The following is a 27,954-nucleotide window of genomic DNA, read 5'->3' as shown; positions in this document are numbered from 1 at the left end:
ACACCCAATGACTTCTTCTTGTTCCCGAATGTCAAGAATAAATTGCGTGGACAACGATTTTCGTCGGCGGAAGATGCCGTTGATGCGTTCAAAAACCACATTATGGATGTGTCTCAAGAAGATTGGAAAAACTGCTTTGACAAATGGTTCGAACGAATGCAAAAGTGTATTGACCATAAAGGAGAATACTTCGAAAAACAATAAAGCAGTTTTCAATGCAAAATTCCTGTTTTTTCATTGTTAGGCTCAAAATATAAATAGTGACCCTCATACACATACTACAAATACAGCTAGTAGGCTTTCTTGCATGAAATTAGTGTTCCGTCTATTTCTCCTCACACCGATGATGCTATGAAATTAGCGAAAATTTTGAATTTTTCTACTGTCCGGTGAGTGTTTCCTTTTACCTTCTTTGATTTTTACTTAGCCCTTTTGGCCCTCCTTGCTTTTATCCATTATATATATAAATCTTCAGAAAATACTAACTTGTTTCTCACTGCCCGTTGATCTTCTGGCAGGAAATTTTGCCATGGTGCTGTTGGATCTCTGGTACGAATCAACTGTTCGATACTTGCAGACATGTGAATGCCCAAATTTTTGGTGGATGTTATTATTCCACGTATCACCTCCAGATCTTTTATTACTTCTGACTGCTCCTTTCCTAATGCCTGATTTATACCTTTCAGGAATTTCTGCTGCTGAACAATACCCGATGCACATATGTTGCTACCTGAAATATAAAATGCATTTTTCAACCCATCTGCTTAACATATTAAGTGCACACTTTAAGTTACATGACAAGTTGCATATGTCTTGTCTTTCATGTCCATTTTATTAATTGCATGTATTAGGTCACCTCTGTCTGTTGGTTGGGTGTACACACTGAATGATTTATATACAGATTGCAGGAGGAAATGCTTTTCTAAAGCGTGTAGTTTGTGGTTGCACTACTTGTCACTTTGGTCTGGAAGCTAGCTTCCTTGAGACGGTAGGTACTCGTAAATAATAACATTTTCAAATGTGTTAAAAAATAGTTTACCCTTGTGGAATAAGTAGTGGTGAAAAACTTTGTTACTGATCATTGAGACTGCAGACTATAACATACTGTAGAGGCTGACACAGCAGTCTCTACCACAGCACATCCCAATTTTTGTTTCGTCTCCTTACCTCTTAGGATCAAGTGTTCTGCCCTGATCACTCACCTACCAGATTGTTGCCAAGAACTCATTCCATTCCTGGACACACTCTCACAAACATAATTGAAAACAATTGAATAGCGCTCCAGTTCACGGTTCACAACGTTCGACAGGGATGTTAATGTGGCAAAATAGCATGACGTAATGATTGCTTCTTTTAAGCAGTGCATTTTTGTTGGCTAGTGTTGCCAACTGTATTAATGTAGCACTATTTCTATCATGGAAGGAGAAAGACAAAGTGTTGGTGAGTTTTGTTGGATTGGAAGCACCATAATATAATTTTCAGTACTTGACCGGTTTGACGTTTGTGTGCATGTGTGTGTGCGTGTGTGTGTGCGTGTGTGTGCGCGCGTGTGTGTGTGTGCGCGCGTGCGTGTGTGAAAGTGTATGTGAAAGTGTATGTGGTTAAGTTAGTGAACGTTAAATTCCATAATGCCTCCAGTATTATTGTTTATATTTCATCATTTTAACCTTTTGAGTCCCAAGGCCATTTTCACAAGTAAGCCTCACGGTCCCGAGCAGATTTTGAGCAAAATGCAGAGTTTCAATTAAATTAGTGTAGATCGGAGACTAATTGCCCTAGAGAGATGAGTGATATACCGTTGTACGCGCAATGAACCAGAGATTCAGACTATATGAAATTTATGCAAATTCGGCGTATATATGGAGGGGAAAGGGGGGAAATCCCCTGAAAATAATTTTTTTTAAAAAAAATGGGGTTTCGCCCCCCTCCCGCCCCTTCGAAAAAAGTACATGACAGTGTCGACATGCACATGAAAATGATCGCTGACATGTAAGGAACACAAAAATATTTGCATTATCATCATATGACCAATGTAACTTGAGTTGTACATCCCAAAAGGAATGGTAGGCACGCCACTGATTCAAGCTTCAAATTGCAGCGGTACCTTGAAATGACTTTAGCTCAGAGACTATTTGCCCTGGAGATATGAACTATATACCGTTGTACGCAGAATGAATCACAGATTCAGATGATATATAATTTATGCACATTCGGCATTATATGGAGGGGGAAAGGGGGGAAATCCCCTGAAAATAATTTTTTTAAAAAAATGGCATTCCCCCCCCCCCTGCCCCCTCGAAAAAAAGGATATGAAAAGTTCAAAATGCACATAGAAATTATCGCTGGCATGTAAGAAACAGAAAAATATTTGCATCATTGTCGTATGACCAATGTAACTTGAGTTGTACCCCCAAAAGGAATGGTGGGCACGCCACTGATTCAAGCTTCAAAATGCAGCGGTACCTTGAAATGACTATAGCTCAGAAACTAAATGCCCTAGAGATATGAAAGATATACCGTTGTACGCAGAATGAATCACAGATTCAGACGATATATAATGTATGCACATTCGGCGTACATATGGAGGGAGAAAGGGGGGAAATCCCCTCAAAAAATATTTTTTTTTTAAAAAATGGCATTTCCCCCGCCCCCGCCGAAAAAAATGTCAAAATGCACAAAATGCAAAATTTATGCAAATTTGGCGTATATATGGAGGGGGAAGGGAGAAAACCCCCAAAAATTATTTTAAAAAATTGTTGAAATGTTTGAAATTTATATTTTCCCTTGAAAAGAGATGCAAAAGAGAAGTTCCTTTTCCCGCCTTTTCACCTCCATTTTCATGAAGAAAAAAGAAAAGGTGCAAGAAACATTTCTGTTAAATACATGTGTTAGGAACAATATAAAAAAAATCGAAATTCTAGCCAAAAATAGAAAAGTTATAACGTAAAAACTACGACCTTGACACAGCATCTGGATCGACACGCTTGGGATCCAAAAGGTTAAAATTGTTCAAAAGAAATAAATTATGTGGCTCCATGAGCATTCCAACTCTCGGCTCCTGCACATGTTCTTTTAGGAAGTTATCATTTTTGCTGCTTAATGCGATGCATATGGTTTTCTGTTAAAATTGGCATTGTTTGATGGGTGACAAGTTCATAACAAAAGAATAGTGTCTGGTGGCAATATAGTATATACTTGTTATTGATGTGAAAGCCGGCATAGTTTGTAAATGTACAACAAAGGCAGCCGACTGTCACCCATCACATTGAGGCAATAATACTGCCGAAGGATGAGTGTGGTCCAATTGTTGCAGTTTAATACATTTGTAGGTTATTAGTTCTCAAACCAGTGGTAGTGTCAGTCATGTATCACATGTGCGTTGGCGCACTGTATCGATTTTTCTATTTGTTCCATTATCAACACTGTTGAGTTTTACAGCGCATGCCAAAGACTCATGGGTCAGGCTCTACTTGGCTTATTTCATGTCACGTTTCTAACATTCTTGAATAACAATGACAATGAAAAATGCATATTGATTAGATAAAATTGATGACATGGCAAACACAAAGCATTGTAAATGTCCAGATCATTTGAGTCATGCTCTCAGCACACTTAGCCATTGCGACAGTTTCCAAACAATTGCTACAAATGTGAAATTAAAAAGGTCAAACTTACCCTTGTTAAATCTTATGTCTTTCATTATTTCTTTTACTACTTTCTCGCCTTCTGTGGAAAATTTTGATATAACGGTTTGTAATCTATGGATGATTATCTTCAATCTATCAGGACAAAAAACTGTGTTCCAAAGGATTTCTTTCAAATATAGGACTCCATCATTATATTTAGCTGGTTCAACCTGGAAGTAAGATTTCACATAAGTATCTGAATAGCACTAACATCAAATACTGAAGGATGCTACAGGAAAAGGTTGAAAAGTTAACCCTCTATAACCGCAACCCCTCCTGTCGATATGATCTCTCAAGAAAGATTACGCTGTTATCCTAGTATACGAGGGTCACTATTTATATTTTGAGTCTTGGCAACACTGATTGAAGTTAGGCGCGATTTGACGTTTGCACGGAATTGTCTGGCATTATTGACCATAACGTACTTCAAATGTTTTGTCAATAGCTTCATTTGTGTTGTTTATGTTGCCTTGGAGATTGAGCGACAACAATAAAATAGAATTAACTCGTGAACATTTTCGTGCGATGATTTTTTACAATTTTCGACGTGGATTATCAAGACAAGAGTGCATCGATCAACTTACTTCCACATTTGGCGATGAAGCCCCATCCTTTGCCACTGTGAAACGCTGGTATAACGAATTTAATCGTGGCCGCCATTTGCTCACCGACGAGATTCGCGAAGGTTGTCCAAAATCAGTTGTTGTTCAAGAAAACATTGATGCTGTGCAAAACCTAATACTGCAAGATCGTCATGTGACATACTGTGAGATTGAGGCAACCATAGGCATTAGTTCCACCAGCATATATAAAATATTACATGATCATTTAGCTGCGAGAAAGGTATGTTCTCGTTGGATCCCACACAATTTGACAAAAACTCAAAAAGACGCTCGCGTCAATTGGTACAAACAAATGCTCAATAAATACAATCGTGGTGATTCAAAAGACGTATATAAGATTGTAACAGGTGACGAATCATGGATATATGCATTTGAGCCGGAACGTAAACAGCAGTCGACTGTATGGGTGTTTCAAGATGAACCCAATCCAACAAAAGTTGTTCGTGCTTGAAGCACATCAAAACAAATGGTAGTCTGTTTTTTCGGGAAAACTGGTCATGTGGCAACTGTGCCTTTAGAGGAACGTATAACGGTCAACTCTGAATGGTAAAAAAGTAAAAAAAAAAAAAAAGTAAAAGTGTTCCCCTGTGCATAGCACCACGCCATGAAGGCGTATAGGGGGTGTAGGGGTAACGCCCCACACTTTCTTGATCCGGTCGTGAGTGGGGGTGATGTGATCAGCATCACGCCCCTGACCGCCTTTACCCCCCAGGGTTTCCCCCAGGTACCCATGTTATTCGACGCTGGGTGGGCGCCGGGGCCGCTTTCACCGTTAGAAAAGTTCCCGGATTTGAACCGGCCGGGGATCGAACCCGGGACCTTGAGCATGGTAGTCAGACGCGTTACCGACTGAGCCACCGCGGCCCCTTCTGAATGGTACACAACAATTTGTTTGCCAGAGGTCTTCGGTCAAATACGGAAAACAAACAAACGCCATCGGATCATTCTTCATCAAGACAATTCCAGCTGTCACACATCTCGTCTAACAACAGACTTTATGAACAGTCAAAAAATCGAATTGATGGGTCATCCGCCATACAGTCCTGATTTGACACCCAATGACTTCTTCTTGTTCCCGAATGTCAAGAATAAATTGCGTGGACAACGATTTTCGTCGGCGGAAGACGCCGTTGATGCGTTCAAAAACCATATTATGCAGGTGTCTCAAGATTGGAAAAACTGCTTTGACAAATGGTTCGAACGAATGCAAAAGTGTATTGACCATAAAGGAGAATACTTCGAAAAACAATAAAGCAGTTTTCAATGCCAAATTGCTGTTTTTTCATTGTTAGGCTCAAAATATAAATAGTGACCCTCGTAATTCTTCCGAAGGGAACCCCTTCTGAAATAGTTTTTTTTTTTTTTGTGTAAACCTACATGCTTGCAAAGTGACTCCTTTCTATCCGGAAGTGCAATCTTTTTCCGTGCAGTGGGATACATGGGTATTGCAACGATGCCGTAGTGGTAACGTCATCGCCTTGTAATTAAGTGGTCCCAAGTTCGATACCCAGTACAAGCACACATGGTTCGGATCCCACTTTATACTGTATGTCTAGTCCCGATTAGCCCTCGTGTACACCAAATTCAGTATTGCCAAGCAAATTGTCCATCACCATCGCATTGAAACAAGAAGTCAAACAAACTTCTACACCAGCAGACATTAAGAGCACGAAGGATGAGAGAGAATAATTCATGAAAATTGCTATGGACAATTTGCCTAGCAGTACTTGTGAACTCCTTTGTACAACCCATACTATACGATACACATTGTTAGTAGGGATAGCCACAAATTTTCTGATGCAGGAATCCAAAATTCTAGTACACCTATCCTAGAATTAATCTTTACTGTTTACTGGCAGTAATGAATGCATGTTGCTTGGAATAACATTGACTGAAATTCAAAATTTGTTTCAAAGGGAATCGAGAACACAAAGTCATGACTCGCTAGAAAATGCGATCGTTAAATGTTTGTTTTCTTCACAGGGCTGGGAGAGCCTTTATTTTATTCCATTTCGTTGGTGTTACCTTTGTTGTAGCAAGCCCATTCTCAGATGTCATGTTATGGCATTGCTTCATAGAGCCCTTAGTTGCTCCCCCCTCCCTCAGTGGGTAGGACACTTGCATATTACAGATAAATGCTAGAAGGGCCGGAAGTAAATGTGAATTGAAGAAAGGAAAGGTAGAACCTTTAGGTAAAACTCAGATCTTTTGAGGGCACGAAATGTTAAAAATACACAAATTAGAAAAATACAAATTTCTAAAAACTAAATAAATAAAATCACAACACTCCTTCAATTATCATTTGCTTGACACCCGGAATCCTTTCTTTTTGGCCACGAATAAAAAAAAATATAAAATTTACTTTTTTCAACTGTCATTTGTGTATTGATCTGTAAATCTTTATCAATTTTCAGTGCGTATTAGCAGTTTCAGATGAGTCTGAAAACAAAATTAACTCGACCTTCTGTTTGACGCGAGAGGCAATAACCGATATCACATGATATATTTGATGTTGCGATATTTTCGAAACTATTAGTTACAAGTACAAAATTTGGTGATTAGAATCAACTGTCAATTATCAAGTTGATACAATATGCCTATTTTAGATCAGCCTGCCTGTTTTGTAGCTGGCCCAACAATCGAACCCAATCTGAACGTAGCTGTCACTATCTACATTCGTTCACAGCAAATACAGTTGAGACTGCTTTATACGTAACTCAGTTCTGCGTAATTCTGTTTTATACGTAAATTACTGAAGGTCCCGGCAAAATATAACTTAAAACGTGTTAATTAAACTTTATTTGTACGTAATGCATTTATTCTGTGTTATACGTACTAATCTTGATTTGCACGTAACCAAGCTACAACAATGTCACACAAAAACACAAATACGAAACAGGATAGGCGGACATGGCGGTGGTCCATCTTGAGTCGCGAGAAAGGGGAGTTCGGTGCGGCGGTGTCACAGAGAAGACAACAGGGGCGGCACGTGGCATGAAATCAGAGGAGAAGATTTGACGCAGTTGTTCAGAGCAAGATACCAATTTCATTTTGTAAGTACACTAGGGTGGCCAGATTTTCTGAACAGAAAAGCACATCCATGGATGCGTACGGGGGAGAAGGGGGGGGGGAGGGTTACAGCTATAACTAAAAGAGCACAGGGTCCACTAAACCCCGCCCCATATTTGTCAAAGAAAATGTCATGCTGCTTACATAATTCCTGAAATATTGTTACGTAATTATCTTTAATCTGTTTTCTCCTTGATTTTATTTGTTTTTTGTTATTTAACATCGCCTTTCTGTCACTTTTGACTAACTGCAACAATGAATATGAGTGATGATAATCATTAATTTATGAGAGAGGAAAAGTTACATGCTTGACCAGAAAGTAAATTGTATACGTAAAGTGGACGCTAATCAACATAAAGGGGCAAATGTAATGTACTTAAGAATCAAACTTTTAACTTTTAGATTCGTTAATTTAGCACTTTATGACAGAAATTACCTATATTACACCGTAAGTTGTAACTCAAAATAGATGTAATTACAGTATTTTAAAGAATGACATGTTCTAAATCAATAATAGCATTATGTATCTGTTGGGATCAGATCCAATGGTAAACCATATTGTTCGAAAAGTGATGCCCAAAATAATCAATACCATCCTCTGAGGCAAAGGGCCATAAGGTGGAGGGGGTGCTAGTTGTCGTTCTGAGTTCATTCTTGTGTAATGTTCGCTTATTTACAATTTCCAAAAAGTAATTAAGATAGGTGGCATTTCTTGCTTACAATGTAACTGTTCATTTTATTATTATATTTTTTACACTGTAAGGCAGAAGTGTTTGAAATATGCAACGAGGAGGTGAAGATTAGAGTATGCAAGTAAGTAAATAGTGGGGATGGGTCAGTGTTTCGAAGAAATTCGTTACTTATAATACTGCCGTTTGGAACTAATAATTACATTAATCGAGAACCTAACTAACGCAGTTACCTTCCAAAGGGAATAACACTGCAACTCCGTTGATTTTTAGGTAACTGTAACAGTTTTATTAGTTACTTCAAAAATTACTTTTCCTGGCAATTAAATGCCAACTTTACGAACAATAGGACGAAAGATAAAACCATGACAACTCTCTTCCTGATTGCTTGTGTCTCCGGAACGCGGTACGGTACAGTACATCTTTATATGCTCAATTTAGAAGCATAATGTACGAGTATCGTAAGTAGTATAAAGAAAATGCAACAAAAATAGTGAGATGCACATCTGAATCTAGAACTGTATATTCTGATCTGGTATGAAAATCAAAATCTGATATCCGGAACCGAAAATCAGAACTGGATACCAGGATCCATCATTACAGAGTCGAGTTCCAGATCTAGCCACCCCAAATGCTAGTTCGTTTTCTTGTGATATGAAGGGTTGTCTGCACCCTGTGCAAGGAAACAAGCTGGCGCCCAACCCTTCATTTTCAAGGATTATCTTGTGAATTACATAGGAGTACATTTTTGCTAAAATATTCCTCTAATTCAATGTCACGAGATCTGTTTTTGTGTCTTGAGAATATAAAGTTCAAAGTTCAGTTCAAAAACATGTAAGTTCATTTTGTAGGAACATTCATTCCTTTTTCAGGAAACCTAAACTTGAAGGAAAGTCTTAGCTAAATATCTCTACATCCCGGCAGGGATTCCCATTACCCCAAGGCCTTTGACGCACTCCTTCCCCCATGAAGGTAGAATATTCCTTCCACCCCCGCCTTTATGCCAAATTATTTACTCAAATTATTTTGGTCACAAAATTTGCGGAACAATATATACAATACAAACAAATTTAAGCAATACATGTTTACTTTAGGTATTGTCTACAATATATACATTTATATATTCTAGTACATATATACTAGATTGAATAAATCACCACTGATTAGCTACAAAGAATAATACATTTATATGTTTATTGTATGTTAACTTGATATTGATTGAAATAACACTTACATAAATTATAATAACTTCTGACGTTACAAAGTTGTTGCAGAAAAATTATCGATAATTTCCTCATTTTGCACCACTTTGAAATATCAGACTCACAGGATGGAATCATGGTCGACTTTAACCACTGATCAGCCATTCACGAACATAGTATGCTTTTAATGATTCTAATGACACTCATTATGCTTACCGCAGAGCAACTTATCACTGGTACGATGATTAGAATTTTGTACAATATCTGCACATTTGGAAAGGTCGACAACTGGACAACAACACCGTATGGTTTACAAAAGCTATTCTTAACGCATTCCTGCTGATCATACATAACTTCTTCAGAACCCATCATGTCGCCTGTGCCTCAACTGAACTTTCACTCTCTTTTAAGGATTTGTTCAAAGATATTACCCAGACATGTTTGCCACTGGTCGAGTTGCCAGCAATCGAAAGGGGCATGACATTCGAAACCTTTCATTGCAGTTGAAATTAAAAGACTAAAGAAAGAAAAAGCACGACTCACTTTCATGTTTGCTAACATAAAACGTACAAATCTGCTCAGGCTCACTGCCATTGCTAGTGTACTGAACCTTATTCTTAACAGTTTGTTTGCTTGACTAACCTTGTATTAATGAGAACAGCATGTTCCCCACCCTTCCAAACAGATTTTAAACGCATAAGAGGGGTGTTGCATTTCTATCCTATCGCAGTGATCACCCACAGGTAGGTAGCAAAGCTGTACATAATAACAACCATAACTAACAATCAATAACAAGTGAACCAAACGAAACGATCCCCACATTTTTGTGTGAAGATGTATATAATTTGTAGCTAAACTATAAAATTTTGTCCCCCCCCCCTAAATATTCCCATGACGCAGGCACGTTATGAATTCCTCTTGCGGGCACTCCTGGAACCCGGTCAAGAAAAGAATTCAGTGCCACACATCAATTTTAGGAAGAAAGATCTGTTAGTTCTGTCGGAATTAGTTTTGCGAGAAGAAACATTTGATTGATTGAGCATCTCAGCAACTCAGAAGAATACTAAATAAACAATCAAGCATAAACCACCCAGCAATATACGTGTTTCTGAATATAAATATCTTAACTTTGGAATCAAATGTACATGTATCTCTATAACCTCAACCCCCTCATTTTCTTTAAAGCTATTCACGGGTTTGCTTGTCAAACCTTTTCTGTACCCATACAGGGGTACGTTAAGATTTTTAGCCGACCCCCGTGGTGGAGTGGTTAGTAAGTACATCACACTACGATGCCAGGTGTCCTGGGTTCAAATCCTGGCCTGGGCATGGATGTTTGTAAGTGTCCATTTATCAATTTCATCATGTCATCACTCATCCCCATCTTCGCAAATTAGCCAAAAGTGGCACAAAAGGCAAAGTAAAATAAAGCAAATCAACATCAAAAAGTCAAGGTTTTTATAAGGGAGGCTTATGCCTCCATTTTGAAGGAATGCTGTGCCAAAGGGATGAGGGGTATGGCCCCACCAACACCTGCTTTGCCAATTTACTGACACTAGAAGATAAAAAATTGGGATATAATGTGTAAATGAGAAGAAGATTGAAGAGCATTGTCCTGTGCGGTGCTATTGTAAGGGGTCTGTGAGAGAAGCTACCACTGGATAGGTGATCCCAGTGCCTTTGAGGTAACTGCCCCATAGTAGAAAATATGAAAGGATATGAAAAAAAAGTTTTTATATTTTCCAGGACTTTTCACTACATTGCCATGAATTTTCAGTAGCTAATTTTATTTTCTTATGAACGTACATGCATAAAAATGCGTTTTTTACTGGAGTGTTGTATGTACATAACATCAAATAGGTGAAAATCTTCAACGGAATTGCTCAGGTACGATGTATCTCAGTGGCGCCAACTGTGGAGCTCAAGATCACCCAACAATTTGTCTCGTATTGTTATTATATTTTAGAAATAAAGTCTCAGCGTCTAACAAAACAAAGATTTTCATAATTACAACATTCCTTTAAAGATTTTTCACAACTAAATTAATGCTCATAATCATCTATTACATTTTCAGTTTGATACTTGTCAGTGTTCTATATTATTAACACTGTTCGTGGTGATATTGTCATCATGAATAAGGGAGAACAAGAGCTTAGGGTATGTATTATGTGTAGGGCCCGGGAATTTATGTTCTATAAAACTAAAATATGTATGTAATTATTTCATAAAAATTATAAAAATATGTCACAAAATTAAAAATATGTCAAATATTTAAAATGTCAGAAAATGCAGAAATATTCCCTGTAAAGCTAAATATATATGCACAATACTTTCAAATTTCTCATTATTCAGAAAGTCAGTATCTTACAGGGAGGTGGGGCATTAAATTAAGTCAGAATTCTTTTAACCGAAGAATGTATTGGGACAATATAGGAAATATCGTGAGGTTCACTGTAATTATCCTAAGCAGGGACATAGTACACACACTGGCTCCAACAACAAGATATATTGAAACTCCTGTACTCGATTCCCGACAGAGTAGGGGCTGTAATGTACAGAATGCAATTTTTACTTTTGACTGATTGTTGTGAGAAGCGAAAAAAAGGTAAAGAAACGAGAACAATTGACACTTGTTTGCTGTGAGTCTTGTGCACGCTCAACAATGACTGAACATTTTTTTCCTCAATAAAGTTCGCACGGCTATCAATTGTCGAGGGATAAAAAATCGGTGGGGGGATACTTGGTAAGAAAAGAACGCACCTCCTTTTAATTTCTTTGTCCTTAATTTCATCATACTGCCATCAATAATATAACCTATCCGTTGCTTTAAAGGTACGAAGAATAAATTATGAAATAACCGATTACGTGCAAGACAATTACGAAATTATACAGATATATATATATATATGTCTTATTATGAGAAAATTGAAGAAATGTGTCATAAAAAAGCGAAATTGGAAAAATACATTAAAACATGCCATGTCAAGTTTGTCTGTTTTGGCTGATTTTCATCAGATAAGTGTAGATAAGTGTGGGGGCAGAGGCCCTCAAATAATTTTGCTTAAGAGGATCTAATTTATTATTTTGCTTCTCTTGTAGTTTACTCTGAATTGTGCCACATGAACTTAACTTTAAATACACATTTAAAATGTTCTAGACCATCAATTTTGGGGGGGGCTGAGAATGCTAAACCATCAACTTTGGGGGGGGGGGGCTATGAACGGAGACAGCAAAACACATGACTTATTACTATATACTAAGTATGCTTTCAGAACTAATCATAGGCGCCGACTCCATGGGGCTTGGGGGGGGGGGGATGTGGGGGCAGAGGCCCTCAAATAATTTTGCTTAAGAGGATCTAATTTATTATTTTGCTTCTCTTGTAGTTTACTCTGAATTGTGCCACATGAACTTAACTTTAAATACACATTTAAAATGTTCTAGACCATCAATTTTGGGGGGGCTGAGAATGCTAAACCATCAACTTTGGGGGGGGGGGGGCTATGAACGGAGACAGCAAAACACATGACTTATTACTATATACTAAGTATATAATTATGAGTATTGTTAACATTTTTACTAAAAAAAGAGTTTCAAAATAACGAGGTAATATGACAATATGTATTATACCAGTATGTTGTTTAGTGAATTCTGAACAATTTGAGGTAGTAAACACGACTTTCAGGCAATATTGATATGTACGATATTTAGTTATCCTCGAAATCTCTTCCTCTAGTCCAAAGAATAAGGGGAAATAATTCTAAAGTCTCGAAGACTTTAGAATTATTTTCCCCTTATTTATTTAACACTGGCTTGCAGTAAAGTATGCAAGGAAAGCTTATGAAAAGTCTGTATTGCGAAAGCGGGAACAGCTATGATCAAAGGCATTATTGCTAAAGCACGGCGTGCTATGTGTTTATTTATTATTGCAAAATTATATTTAAAAAGTAAAATATTGTAGCAAGAACAAAAAAGTAAAACTATTTGTCTGCAATTTGTGTTAGCATTTATGTAAATAATTAAATAAAACTTAAATATTGTAAATATTCGCTATTTTTATGGGTACGTCAACACTAAGGTTCTCTGCACCCATCACATGTCCTTTCCTTACAAGTCTGTTGCGGACATTAAAACACTCCTATGCCCTCGAACCCGAGACCTCCAGATCAAAGCAAGTTGAGTTGACCATCCAACATGCTCGGCTACCGACGCCGGCATAAAACTGTTATGTTGGCCTCTTAATGTCAATATAGCCTACTTTTAAATAAAAATGTAAATTGTTATCTAAAAAGCAAATGAGCAGACACACGTCTTTCATGTTACATTTCATTTGCACAAGAAATATAATAGCTGCTTAAAAACTGCTATACAAAGATGTAATTTTTATTTTTAAAAAAAGGGAGGGAGTGAGTCATTCATTTATTTATTTCAGTGATCAGAGCCCCCCAATAATTTTGACAAGTTGGCGCCCCTGGAACTAATAACATGCGAACGTGTTAAACCTCGACAATTGGACCACAACACTCCTCCTCAAGCAATGTTGCCTTTGTTGGACATTTACAAAGGATGCCAGCTTCCACAACAATAACACACACATATACTGTGATAAGCTGTTTTTTTTTGTTTTTTTCTTCTATGAAATTTTTAACCAAGAAAGCATGGCAATTTTAACACAGAAAACAATATGCATCGCATTAAGCAGCAAAAATGACAGCCTAGTCTATGCAATTTCTACAAGAACATGTGCCGGAGCCAATGCTCATGGAACCTCATAATTTATTTCTTTTGAACAATTCCAAAATTATGAAATATGAACAATTTGTGAATTTTTCGAGCTTGGCTATGCAAGGTTTTTGATTTCAACTTTGACAGAACTGGAGGCATTATGGAATTTAACGTTCATTAACAAACACACACTTTCACATACACACACACAATTAACGCACACAACGTCAAACCGGTCAAATACTTAGTATGAAATAAAAATAAAAATATGGTGCTTTGAATCCAACAAAACTCACCGTCACTTTAATTGCCTTTCTCCTTCAGTGACAGAAATAGTGCTTCATTATTACAGTTGGCAATACTAGTTACTAGCTAGCCAATGAACATGCACTGCATAAAAGAAGCAACCACTTCGTCATGCTATATTGCCACATTACCATCCCTGCCGAACGGTGTGAACCGCGAGCTGGAGCGCTATTCAATTGTTTTCAATGATGTTTGTGTGAGTGTGTCCAGGAATGGAATGACAATATGGCAACAATGTCGAAGGTTGACGAGCTTCGTAGAACACGTGATGTTAAGAGAGAGGGAGACGAAACGAAAATTTGTATGTGCGCAACGGCAAAGATATGTGTGATGCACTCTATGTTCATATCAATGAGAGTTCCAAGCAATTACATAGGGATACATTATTTACTATGTAATTGGACTTTCATTTTATTCTCTAACAAATTTATTTTCATTAACATTCCGGAAAATTTCTTGTTATTAGCACTCCCTCATACTTAGGTGGTTGAATGATTCTGATAGTACCTCAAGTGCGACATGTACATTTTGCAAACGTGTGTGTAGTGAAAGGTTTAGTTAGAGAAGGGTCGGGAATTTTGTTTAGATTCGGCCAGTCATCTCCATCTTCTCTTTTAACTGCAGTGGTGTTGCGAAAATGCAAAAATGTTATTTTGGTTAACTCAGAATTACATTTTTTTACTATAAGAATCATTGCTAATACACATCATTTAATTTATAAATATATTATTATCTAAACCTAGAATTATTATGGTTGTTCAATGCCGCTGCTATAAGAAAATTAAAGGAAAATTGAAACCACAATTTGAAGAGGAAAGTGCTATTAAAATACTTCTGAGAATTGAGTGCAAAAATAAACACTCAGCTGTGCACTGTATGGCAGACTTTGTATGAGAGCGACTGCGTTGCTGATTGTCAGGTTGGGGGAAGGAGTGTCTATTGATGAATTGAATTTTTTCAGTTACTTTGGACCATAATTTCAACTGTACAATTATTAGCTCCTTCCAATACCACCATAGCATTGCTGGTCACATCTATTACTTCAAAAGAATTTTGCCGACTACCGTGGCAGAGTGGCTAGCATATCACGCTCTGGCGCCAGGTTCGAATCCCGGCCTGGACATGGGTGTTCTTTGTGAGTGATTTTCATCAATTTCATCATATCATCACTCATCCTCATCGTCACGATTACACGATAGCCAAAAGTGGCAGAAAAGTGATGTAAAATAACCTAATTCAAACAATCCAACAGCATTTTCTGTCCTTCTCTTTGTTCCACATTTTTGGACCTCCCCATACCCTAAAAAAAACTGAGTATGGGCCTTTGATATGGAATGAGGATTTTATTTCCCAGACTGGATTTTCATCAAGGCTTTGCCCCTCCCCCCCTAATCGCAGGGTCTGCGCACGCCTATGCAGCCCATGGACGAAGTTTGCGCCACTGAAGTACCGATAACTAAAAACAAACACTGCTTCAAGCATGCGGCAAGGTTTCGATCAAAGGTGAGAAGCTGCGATGGAAACAACCTGTCAAACTCTCCAATAACACAAAGGGTGGGGGGGTTATGTTACGATTGTTGTGTGGCAGCTAATGTCTCCAAGAAATTTAGTTACAAAGAAGCCTGCCTGTGTCAGGAATCCATAAATAAGTTGTCACTGTAGTGCGGTGCAAATGTTTGCATTTTTCCATGTCATGTAATATCTCAAAATCCAGAGAATTTGAGTAGTGCATTAGGTGTGACAAAGTTTAGGATCAATATAGAAGTTAAGAGGGGCGATCAGGTTGCTCCGACCCTAACATAGAAATAATGACGTTATGATTGATTTTTTATTTTGTTATTGTTTAGTGATCCTTTATATGCTTTCAATCTGAATTGCAAGTCTGAGTAGCGTACAGTTTTCTTTTTACAGGGGTTTAACCGAGTGAAGTTGTGTCAATGTGAACTGAGCGAAGTTGTGTCAATGTGCAAGAATGGAGAAAAGTGAGGTGAGAGCGGTGATCAAATATTTTGTGAAGAAGTGGACGGTATCCAAAATTCATGAGGACTTGGTGGATACACTAGGGGACACTGCTCCTTCATACAGTATGGTGAAGAGATGGTGTTGTGAGTTTAATTGTGGGAGAGAGTTGTGTGAGGATGAACATGCAGGTGGAGCACCAAAAACCGTCATGAAGACCGAAAACATTAACAAAGTCGACGATATTGTGCTGAAGGATCGTCGAGTCGCTATCTATCATGTCGCTGAGATGTGTGGCCTGTCATATGGCACTGTGCAAAACATAATTACCCGGGAATTGCAAATGAAAAAAATTGCTGCAAAATGGGTCCCTCGAAACTTCACCTCAGATCAGAAGCGCACCTGAGTGCTCATCAGTCAAAAACTTCTTGACAAGTTTCGTGCTGATATACACGATTTCCTTGCCCGATTTGTAACTATGGATGAAACATGGGTCCATCACTTCGACCCAGAAACAAAATCACAAAGCATGGAGTGGAAACATGCACATTCTCCACCAACGAAGAAGTTCAAGGTGCAAACGTCAGCAAAGAAGGTGATGGCCACAATTTTCTGGGACTGCAAGGGTGTCCTTGTGGACTATCTACAAAGAGGCTAAACCATCACTGGCACATACTACAGTGACCTAATCAAGAAATTACGTGATTCCATCAAGAAAAAGAGGCGTGGGATGTTGACCCGTGGTGTGCTCCTTCACCAGGACAATTCATCTGTCCACACCTCACGCATTGCGAGGGCTGCTATCGCAGATGCATCTTTCGAATTGTTGCCCCACCCACCCTATTTTCCAGATTTGGCTCTCAGTGATTTCCATTTGTTCAAATATTTGAAGAATGACATTCGTGGGCAAGAATTTTCTGATGATTCTGAGGTGATAAGGGCTGTAGACTCATGGTTGGAGGACCAGTCGGAAGATTTTTTTTTGCAAGGTATCAAGGCATTTGAGCACCGATGGGAAACATGCATTGGAGTTGCAGGGGAGTATGTTGAAAAATAATAAAAAAAATGAAACCCTATTGCCGCTCTTTCTATGTTAGGGTCAGAGCAACCTGATCGCCCCTCGTATAATCAGTGTGAGAATTAACGAGAGGACGTTTCGCGTAAAAACGCCTTGCGACGCAAAGGAGTTCACATTTAAGCTGATTTCATGCATCTGTTGGGAAGGCCGGGGGGGGGGAGGGGGGGCTAGTGCTGCATTCATAGCTCTTACGAGTTTCATTCCACGAGTACATATAATTTGTTCCTTTAATTTTTCTTTGAGAATGGTTTCTTTGTATAGATTTATTTTTAAGCCCACTTTAAACACCAAAAGGCTAATCGCGACTGGACCTACAGTTTAAAGTGAGATCCGAGGTACTATGTACCAGGTATCGAACCCGGGATCCCTTGATTAATATGCCATCGGGGTGGCCTCCTTGGAAAATATTAAAGAGTATCTAAGAACCCTGTAAATACTATTGAATGATTTAGAAATTAATCAATTTTCACCAAAAGTGATTCTAATATCCACAAATTACTTATGTGCATTATTGTATATTTCTTTTATTTTAAAAGTGACATGAATCACTGATTTTTGTCAATCACACAATTTAAATCAACCTGATTTAAACAACCTTGAAATTTTGTAAGCAATTTATGTAATTTTTCATGTAAAGGCGTGCTCAAAATTGTAAATGACTATTTACGTTAATAGTTTTTATATTTTTCTTGTGGCGAGTAGCTTGGAGAGATAAAAGGAAACATTGGGCACTTCTATGTACTTACGTTTTATTTTGCGCACATAGGCATGGACATGAAAACTTGAAAGAGAGAATGTTTTCTTTACCAAAGACTCTTTCGATTTTTAAGCCAAGACCTCTCCCCGATGGAGCAGTGGTAATGTCATTGCCTTGTAATCAAGGGGTTCTGAGTTCGATACATGGTGGTTTGGATACTTCTTTAAACGGTAAAACTAGTCCCAATTAGCTTTTCTGTGCATAAAATGGACTAAAACAAAAACTCAAACTCATTTTAAGCTAAGATAACCGCGATGATGGGAATGCGAACACTCGGATTTCATTGTTCCATTATTAATCACGGAACTCCGTAAATTGTTACTTAGAAAACAAACAACTGTTGCAAAAAGTGGAATGTATAGTTTCCCTTTTCAGTATGAAAAAATTCCCTTTATTCAAGGAAAAACTAAAACACGTTTGAAATGGTATGTAATTACGAAAAGCAGATAATTTATGCCTCCATTCATGCTTGATTTTAATATGCGACGACTGTATCTTCAAATATCTCTGCCGTTTCGATCACTTTTCACCTACAATTTTGTCTGAATTCTCCGGCCCTGAGGGAAGTTTCCCATTGTATAGCAACACTGAACTGCAACCATGATTTATACCAGTAGGATGGAGGGTGGTTACGATGGGTGAACAAAAAAAAAAACTGCCTGCATGCTAGTCTCTTTCCTGGCGACAGGAACGTACATGTTGAGTCTTTTTGAAAGTTTAAACCCCCTCGCCCCACTGTATTAGAAGCATCCTGAAAAGCTGTTTTCCGTGGCGGAATGGTTATCAATGCACACTACGTCGCCAGGGGTCTCGGGGTTCGAATCCTAGCCTCATCATTGGTGTTTGTGAGTGTCCTTTCATCAATTTCATTGTATCGCCACTCATCCTCATCTTTGCGATTAGCCAAAAGTGGCAGAAAAGCAAAGGAAAAACAAAATCACTCCAATCACGAATTCTGAAAGTTCAAATTACTTTGTAATTTTTGTGTGCATACTTCTTTCAAACGGTAAGGAACTCAGGGTATAAAATATATAGTATCACCGTTAATCCAGTGCCTAGTGAGAAAACTCTTGGAAGGAATCTCTTCACGTACGCCAATAGCAGTTACAGCATACCATGACAGGTCGGACAATGCTAAGCCTGCGTTAGATTGGTTTTATTTTTACAAAACAAGTGTTTTCAATATGCAATCAATATTTTACAAGTGGTATGTAAAAAGCAATTTAATCAGCGATCAGCAAAAACAAGGTAATGGACACAATTAACAATTGGTCTTTTTAGTTTGTGCCGTGTCCAGAGGCGCAAACACTATTTTTTTTTTTTGGGGGGGGGGCAAGTACCAGGATAAACTTACCAGTAATAATAATAATAATTTTAATAATAATAATTATTGTTATGTTAATAATCATAAAATTAATAATGTTATTATAATAACATTATTATTATTATTATTATTGTTATTGTTGATTTGCTTTATTTTACTTTGCTACTTGTGCCACTTTTGGCTAATTTGCGAAGATGGGGATGAGTGATGATAAGGTAAAATTGATGAATGAACACTCGCAAACATCCATGCCCAAGCTGGGATTTGAACCCAGGACCAACATTATTATTATTATTAGTAGTAGTAGTAGTAGTACTAGTAGTACCAAAGAAGTCATTATCCTCGTAAATTACGCAAAAAGGGGGATAGAAGTTGGTGCTAAAGCATTTGTGTTCGAACAAACGATTTGAATTATTCATTCAACACCTTCAATTTCACATTAGTAATGGAAAACAAGCACACAAACTACTTTTGAAAGACGAAATATGCTTGATAAATGCATTCCAAATATAATTCTTCTTTACATTATCATGTATAACGTTTCGTGCACGATATATGTTTCACATATACCGGTATACAACGAGCGATATGAACGCTAAATTGGTGTGCGCAATCAAAGTTTCATTGATACAAAACATATATTATTTAAAAAAAAGGTGATAAGATGAACTGCAATAATTACCGTGGAATTTCTCTACTCTCAACAACATATAAAATATTATCTAACATTCTTTTAACAAGACTAACCCCACATGCTAATGAAATTATAGGTGATTATCAATGTGGATTTAAACGTAACAGATCAACTACAGATCAAATTTTTCACATCAGACAGACACTTGAAAAAAAGTGGGAATATAATCAAAATGTCCATCAACTATTCATTGATTTCAAAAAAGCATATGATTCGGTCAAAAGAGATAAATTATATAATATATTAGTAGAGTTTGGAATACCTAAGAAGCTTGTTAGTATGATAAAAATATGCACCAGTGAAACAGAAAGTAAAATTCGTGTGGGTATTAATATGTCTGACAAATTTACAATTCATGATGGGTTAAAACAAGGAGATGCATTATCTCCATTGCTCTTTAATTTTGCCTTAGAATATGCTGTTAGGAAGGTAAAAGAATCTAAAGAAGGACTAAAATTAAATGGTGTGACTCAGTTGTTAGCATATGCAGATGATGTAGACTTACTGGGGGATGATGTGAATACAATTAAGAATAATGCTAAAATATTTTTCAAAACTGCTAAAGAGATAGGTTTGGAAGTTAACAAAGAGAAAACTAAATATATGATTACAGGCCGAAACCAAGTGTTAGGTAATAATCAAAATCTAATTATTGATAACAACTCGTTTGAACCAGTTTCCAAATTCAAATACTTAGGAGTAATATTAACAAATGAAAATTATATTAAAGAGGAAATAAAAAGTAGGCTTAATTCAGGAAATGCATGTTACTTCTCTCTTCATAAACTTTTGTCTTCTCGTTTAATATCTAAGAAACTAAAAGTTAAAATATACAAAACAGTAATTTTGCCTGTAGTATTATATGGATGTGAAACTTGGTCCCTTACATTGAAAGAGGAACATAAATTGAGAATATTTGAAAATAAGATCCTTAGGAAAATATTTGGACCTAAAAGGGATGAGGAGACAGGTGAGTGGAGAAGGTTACATAATTTAGAACTACATAATTTGTATTCATGTCCAGATATTGTTAGAATGATTAAATCAAGAAGACTTAGGTGGGCAGGCCATGTGGCACGAATGGGAGAGGAAAGAGGAGTTTACAGGATTCTTGTTGGGAAACCTGATGGTAAGAGACCTGTAGGAAGGCCAAGACGAAGATGGAGGGACAACGTTGAGATGGACCTAAGGGAAATCGGTAGGGATGGAAAAGAGTATATAGAACTTGGTCAAGATAGGGAAAGATGGAAGGCCTGTGTTGCTGCAGCCATGAACCTTCAGGTTTAAGAAGGCTAGAGAGTTAGTTAGTTAGTTCATATATTATTTAAATACATTACACAATCAATTCATCTATCTCATAATAAACCAAAAGTAAAAATTACATCAATTGTGTCTCAAATGTGCACGTTCCCTTTTCTGAAAGCAATTGTTCATACATTTTAAATAAAATCAATTAAGACAAGTCTTATGTCTCTGTCTGGTAATTTACAATGCATTAGAGAGCACAAAGACGAATTGCGAGTGAAGCGAAGGAAAAAGAGCGTGAGATAAAGAGTCCAATGATATTCTATATGGAAGTAAATATGTTTAGCCTTTTAGGTGAAAGTACAGTTGAGAAGGGAAAGCCACCTGCTAGAATGTTCCAGAACAACTTTCTAATAGTCTGGAGGGAGTAATGTTTGTGTATATATAATGTCCTGTTTTTGTATCTTGTTACATTTGTACTTGGTGCAGAGTCTGAAGAAGACATTGCTAGAAGGTTGAAATGTTACGTTTAGTTTCTGTTTTATAATAAAATAAATTACTGCCTTGGTCAGCATATTTAGTTTTTCATTATTCTGAAAAAAATCAAGAGGTTTCTTCTCTCATAAATGCAGAAACAACGCCAGTGAAATAAAAATGAAGTGCGGAGAAACAAGAGGGAATATTCTTTTCTGGGTATTGAGTTGCATTAAAACAGTGAAATTCATTTAATTAACATGTTTTTTTAGTGCCTATTTGTGGCGAAGAGTTTTTGACAGCGGGGAATCTAAACATTTTCCATTGTTACTTCTGCTGTTATGCTATGAATTGTGAACACTTTTCATGCAGATTATAGATGGATTGTCAATAATTCAGACATTTATATGCAAAAAATGCATCGACAATACAGCCTGTAAGTTTAATTCTTGTTTACAAAGAAAGTTACTTCACCATTCTTTGAACAATTCATTTTTTTAAGTATTTATGAATTGTAAATGAGTGTTATTACACTCTACTAAAGCTGACGCCAAAAAAGTATAGTCCAGTCAAGGTCACGTGCTTTCGGAGTTTCGCCTTGCCTCCTCCACACCCCTGGCCCTCTAGGGTTGCCTCACTTGATCTAAGTTGCTCAGTCGACACTTCGCACGTTGTATACCCTTAGGGTAAAAACACAGTGAAGCACATCACACACTGGTGAATTAACATGTCTCGCATGCAAAGAAAAACTTGCAGTTCCTGTTGTTCCTGTTACTGCTGATTTGCTCGCATCACTGCAGCGAATGCTGGAGGCAAATTCCAGCAACCTGGAAACTAGAATCCAGAAAAACATGACAGAAAATGCTAGCAGTCTGGAAGCTAAAATGGCAGAAAATTCTAGTAATCTAGAACTTAGAATCCAGGAAAATTCTAGTAATCTAGAACCTAGAATCCAGGAAAATTCTAGTAATCTAGAACCTAGAATCCAGGAAAGGATTACAGAAAATGCTGATAATCTAGAATCTAAAATGCGGGAACATTGTGGTAGCTTGGAAACTAAGTTACATGAGAACTCTAGGAGGTTAGAGGATAAACTTCAGGAAAATATGAATATCTTGGAGCACAGTTTACAACTAAGACTGGAAGAAAGTAGTAGAACTCTTGAGTGCCGGCTAGAAGCAAGGATGGAGGAGAAACTGTCCCAGAGTTGTTCACAACTCGCTGCGTCCAATTCAGAGATGGGACGGAGGATCGTACAACTGACACTGCAAATGTCTAAGGGACAGCAGAAATTGAACGAAAGTCTTGAAATTGAGATGATGAGCTTACGTCAAGCGTGTCAGTCAAATTCTCAGCAGCTGGTATCTAAACTCCATGAGGGAAGAAGCTGAGCAGACCAAGGAGGACTTCCGAAAGAAAATCACTGAAACGCAGAGCTGTTTCAGGGAAGAAATGTCCAGAGAGTTGGACAACCAGGTGACCAGTATGGCATATCAGCTGAGAGAAAACCTGAATTTGCGAGTTGAAGAGACGGTGGTGGAAAAACCTAAAGGCACAGAGGGTCCTAGAGAGAATGCTGAAGAGTGGAAAAATGATATGAAATCCAAACAAGAGAAGCTTTCTTCAGACATGCGTAATCTTTGTGACGAAGTGGCTCGAATCTCCACCACTTTAAGCAAGTTGCCACTTTCCTGTGAACCAGAGTTACCACGGGTGGACCAGCTGGGCATGCCTTTTCGAAGGTTGCTGTCTCCTAGTCGTTCTGATGTCTCTTCAGGGCAACGAAACCGTACACATGTAAAAAAAAGACCCCACAGAGAGATCGTTTCCAGTTCTTCAGGCAGCGAGTCAACTTTATCAGAAAACAGAAAAGAAAGAAAATCTCGAACCAATGCTACGCGTGGTGGGATGAGTCCCCAGATGGCAGACCTGAATTCCATGCGGAAATTTGACGGAAATATTATAGCCACTTCGGCTGAAGGAATTAGATACCAACCTTGAGATCCCACATAGAAACAAGCTGGAGATTATTCCTAGTTTGCTAATGGGCATGGCTTATCATGGGTTCTACTCTCATAAGAATGATTTCCACACATATTCAGATTTCCGTAAGGCGTTTAAGAGGAGTCTTGCTTCTTCAGAGGCAAAAGAAAGGGAGTTGGCATTTGTTAGGGCCCAACGGTACATCAAAAACAATGACAATTGTTTGGAAGAATATGTTTGTTCTGTATACTCTGCTTACAGAAACCTGAGTAGCCACTACACAGAGCAGGAGCTGGTAAACCTCATAATCGGCCAATTGCCTTATAGAGTGAAGCAATTGTGTATGGCCCATGCTCCCGTAAATGTTGATTTGCTTGCAGATTTTGTTAGATACGAGCAAGCTTGGCGAACTGCGTGGAGGAAGGAGAATCCTACTCACCAGAACAACCAAGATATTCCAGGCAACTATGTCAACAAAAACCCGAGGGTTCATATGGTCCAGAGGCAGAATAATTACCATGAAAATCGCTGCAGGTCCATATAGAAACCGCAATCGTTATCGTCAACAAAGTCAAAATAGGCAGACGTGAGTATGCTGCTGCCAGATACAAACCTTGTGAGAGACCACGAACTGAGAACCGTTTATCTTCACCGGAGCACAGTGAACCTTTGAGGGAAGGTCGTAGCTCTCCACGATTGCAAGTGGCGAGCAGTGCCTTACAAACAGATGCTGCAGTGCGGGATTTTACCCCACGCCTGGCATAGAAACGTCCCCTTCTGATGTCGGGCGGTCTCGTATAGAATTGGGGCCTGCAAAAAATATTTCCCAGTCTGTAATGATCTGAAGCTGGTGTTTGTTATCAATCATGAAGAGAGTGAGTTTCTTTACAATTTGTGTCAGGCTAGTCAGTCTAAAAACTTTGGAAGAGCGCCTGAGTTCAAGGCACGTGTAGCAAATGCTAATATAACTTGTATAGTGGACACTGCAGCTGAAATATCTCTTCTGAGTCTAGAGATTTGGAAGAAAATAAAGCAAACTTTGCCAGGGCCCATGTTACAAGCTACTCCAGAGGTGCAACTTATTGATTTCACTGGAAAAAGTCTAACTCGAGTTGTGGGAAAGCACAGAGTCGTGCTGGAAATTGCCGAGAGCACCATACCTTAAGAAATTTTTGTTGTGAAGGATTTGCCTTCAGACTTATTATTTGGTTATTCATTTCTGCAGAAACATGAAGCAGAGATCAATCAAAAAGTTGTATTTAATGGTGGATGGAGAGCCAATTGAGCAAAAGCTAGATGATGATTCCGTTGATAAGCAGATGAGCGTCCGGAGGATTGAAGCTAGCTACGATAAATGGGCTACACTGCTAGAGGATATAAGGGAGAGATTGACTCCAGTGAATTATTGGCTCAGGAACAAAGAGCCGAATTGTTCGAAATATTTATTGCACATAGTAAGGTGTTTTCAGAGAGGCCTGACACTGCCAAGAACTTAGTTTGTGATATTAGTTTGTCCAGTACTGTTCCAGTGAGTCAAAAACCGTACCCGATTCCAGTGGCAAAAAGGGCAAAACTAGAGGCTGAGTTGCAAAAATGGAAAGATTGGGGATTAATTGTGCATTGTAACTCTCCGTACTTGAACCCGCTCATTGTTGTGGACAAACCGGATGGGTCTGTACGCCCATGTGTAGATTTTCGGTTGTTGAACAAGTTTGTTATTGTTCCTAGAAGTTCTGTTGAACCAATAGACGAAGCACTTCAGAAATTTAAAGGTGCCAAGTACTTCACTAGTTTTGATTTGGTATCCGGGTATCTGCAGATTCCTGTAAAGCAAGAAAGTCAGTCATACACTGCATTTTCTTATAAAGGAAGACAGTGGATGTTTACAAAAATGCCTTTCGGAATAGCTAACGCAGTCTCAGTTTTTGATTCGGCTATGCATTCTATATTTGGGGCCGAAACTGATTCATTTCTGACCCAGTATATCGACGATTTATTACTGTTCAATTGTGATTTGCAGAAACACTAGAAGAATTTGGAATGACGGTGTAGTTGAAGAAATGTGACTTGGTTAAGTCGGAAATATTTATTATATTTAGGCCATATTGTTTCTGGGGATTCCATACGAACTGATCCTAAGAAGAACGACGCCATTTTAAATTTTCCTAGACCTAGAAACAGGAAAAGACGTTAGGAAATTTTTGGGACTTGCCGGTTGGAGGAGAAAGTACATTGAAAATTTTGCAATGAAAGTGCAACCACTTACTTATCTTTTGTCCAAAAATGTGAAATTTCAATGGACCGAAGTAGAAAAAGAAACTTTCGAATTGACGAAACTTGATTTGGTTAGTGCACCTGTGCTATCGCAACCAGATTTTACTAAAGAATTTTGTCTACAGTCAGATACATGTGGAAAAGGGCTTGGTTGCGTCTTGTTCCAGACAGATGGACATGATATTTTCGTTATCCAATATGCCAGCCGAAAGTTACGTAACACTGAACTTCATTTTTCTGTTCATGAACTTCAGTGCCTTGCTATATTATTTGGAATAGAACGCTTTGCAGTCTATCTTAAGGGGCGAACATTTAAAATTTATACAGCAAAATAGTAAAAATTGGAATAGTCGATTGACCCGTTGGTCTTTGAAAATCCAATCATATCAGTTCAAAATAGTGTATGTTAGTGGAAAGCAAAATATTATTCCTGATACGTTATCTAGATATCCTGTGAAGGCAGATACTGAGAGCAAGCTGGAGTCTGATTGTCTGCATTACCACTTAAATTTTCTCTGGGAAGAAGATGAAGATGAAGAAGTGAGTGATTGGAAAGAAGCCCTGGCTAAAGATTATTTTTGCAGTGAAATGATTGCTAAACTTCAGCAGCCTACTGAAAACGAAGATGCAGGCATGACCAGGTTACGGAAGTCCTTTAAACTTCATCATGGATTGCTGTTAGAAGTTACAGTGGGGAGGCTCCACAGTACAAGTTGTGTGTTCCGAATTCCAGACGTCCGAGCTGCTGAAAAAAATTCATGATGACGGTGGTCATTTTGATGTGGGAATGTGTTATATGCAACTGCAATCCTGATATTATTGGAAAAGAATGAAACCTGATATTTCTAACCATATCCGTGATTGCCTGATTTGTGCAAAAGTGAAGCCTGACAAGTTAGGTATCATGAAGGAAAAGCTGCACATTAGTGGAAAGTAACCTCACGAGATGCTTTCCATTGACCTTATTGGAAAGTTATCGCCTTCTTCAGGGCACTATTATATTATCAGCCTTATAGATGTTTTCTCCAGGTTCGTCACAGTTTATCCTGAGCGGAAGGCTAGTACCGTTGAGATAATTCGCTTAATGAAGGAGAGATATTTCGCCCATTATCCAGCTGTTAAACTAATTTTGTCAGATAGAGGATCCCAGTTCACTTCACGGTCATGGCAGAGTTTCATCGAATCCATGGGAATGAAACATGTGTGTACGACGCCCTACCACCCTCAAGGAAACTTAGTGGAGAGAGCAAACCAAGAGATAACTCGTTTACTTAGGGTTTATTGCCAACACGATCACCAGATTTGGTCCAAGCATCTTTATGAAGTTGCCTTGTTAATTAACAATTCTCTTTCTGAAGTTACAGGATATTCACCCATTGCATTGTTTTTCCGCCATTCAGTTCCACCACAAGTGCTAAGAGATTTTCCATGGCCTGGGTCAGAAGAATGTGAGAAAGACTGGCAGAGTAAGGTTGTTCAAGTGCAGTTAAGGGAACGATATGCTGTGCACAGGCGGAAACTGAAGAAGAAGTGCCATGCTTTGCAGTTGAAGGAGAATGACCTGGTGTTGCTAAGAAGTCATCGTCCAAGTTCAGCTGTTAACCGAACCATTTCCAAGTTGTTTTATTTGTGAACAGAACCGTTCATAGCTACCCAAGTGAAATTCAACATGGCAGTGTTATTGGACACAAAATCTCGCAAGGAAATGTGCAAGGTGAATTTCGACAATCTGAAGATTTTTAATTGTTCTCCAGACATGAGGAAGATACTTTTAGAAGGTTGAATCCAAAATCTCCTAGACTGTGAGTGCTTCCACGAGTCGTCGTTGATTTTGTTTCTCAATGGAGGGGGCGATTGACATGTCCT

At 38.2% G+C, this 27,954-nt stretch overlaps 1 protein-coding gene across 1 annotated transcript in view; it reads right to left on the bottom strand.

Moving 5' to 3' along the window:
* Nucleotides 1-3,737, bottom strand: part of LOC145983349 (uncharacterized) — a 30,769-nt gene extending 27,032 nt beyond the window's left edge. Inside the window, exons 1-2 of the mRNA XM_083116488.1 lie at nucleotides 3,676-3,737; nucleotides 487-730 (exon numbers count right to left, since the gene is read on the bottom strand). Coding sequence (XP_082972614.1) covers nucleotides 487-730; nucleotides 3,676-3,700 — 269 coding nt within the window. The 5' untranslated portion in view covers nucleotides 3,701-3,737. The remainder of the gene's footprint in view (nucleotides 1-486; nucleotides 731-3,675) is intronic.
* Nucleotides 3,738-27,954: the final 24,217 nt, after the last annotated feature.

Source organism: Lepisma saccharinum, unplaced genomic scaffold, assembly GCF_977018435.1.
Source record: "Lepisma saccharinum unplaced genomic scaffold, izLepSacc3.1 HAP1_SCAFFOLD_849, whole genome shotgun sequence".
Taxonomy (NCBI): Eukaryota; Metazoa; Arthropoda; class Insecta; order Zygentoma; family Lepismatidae; genus Lepisma; species Lepisma saccharinum.
This window is presented reverse-complemented; position numbering and strand designations above follow the sequence as displayed.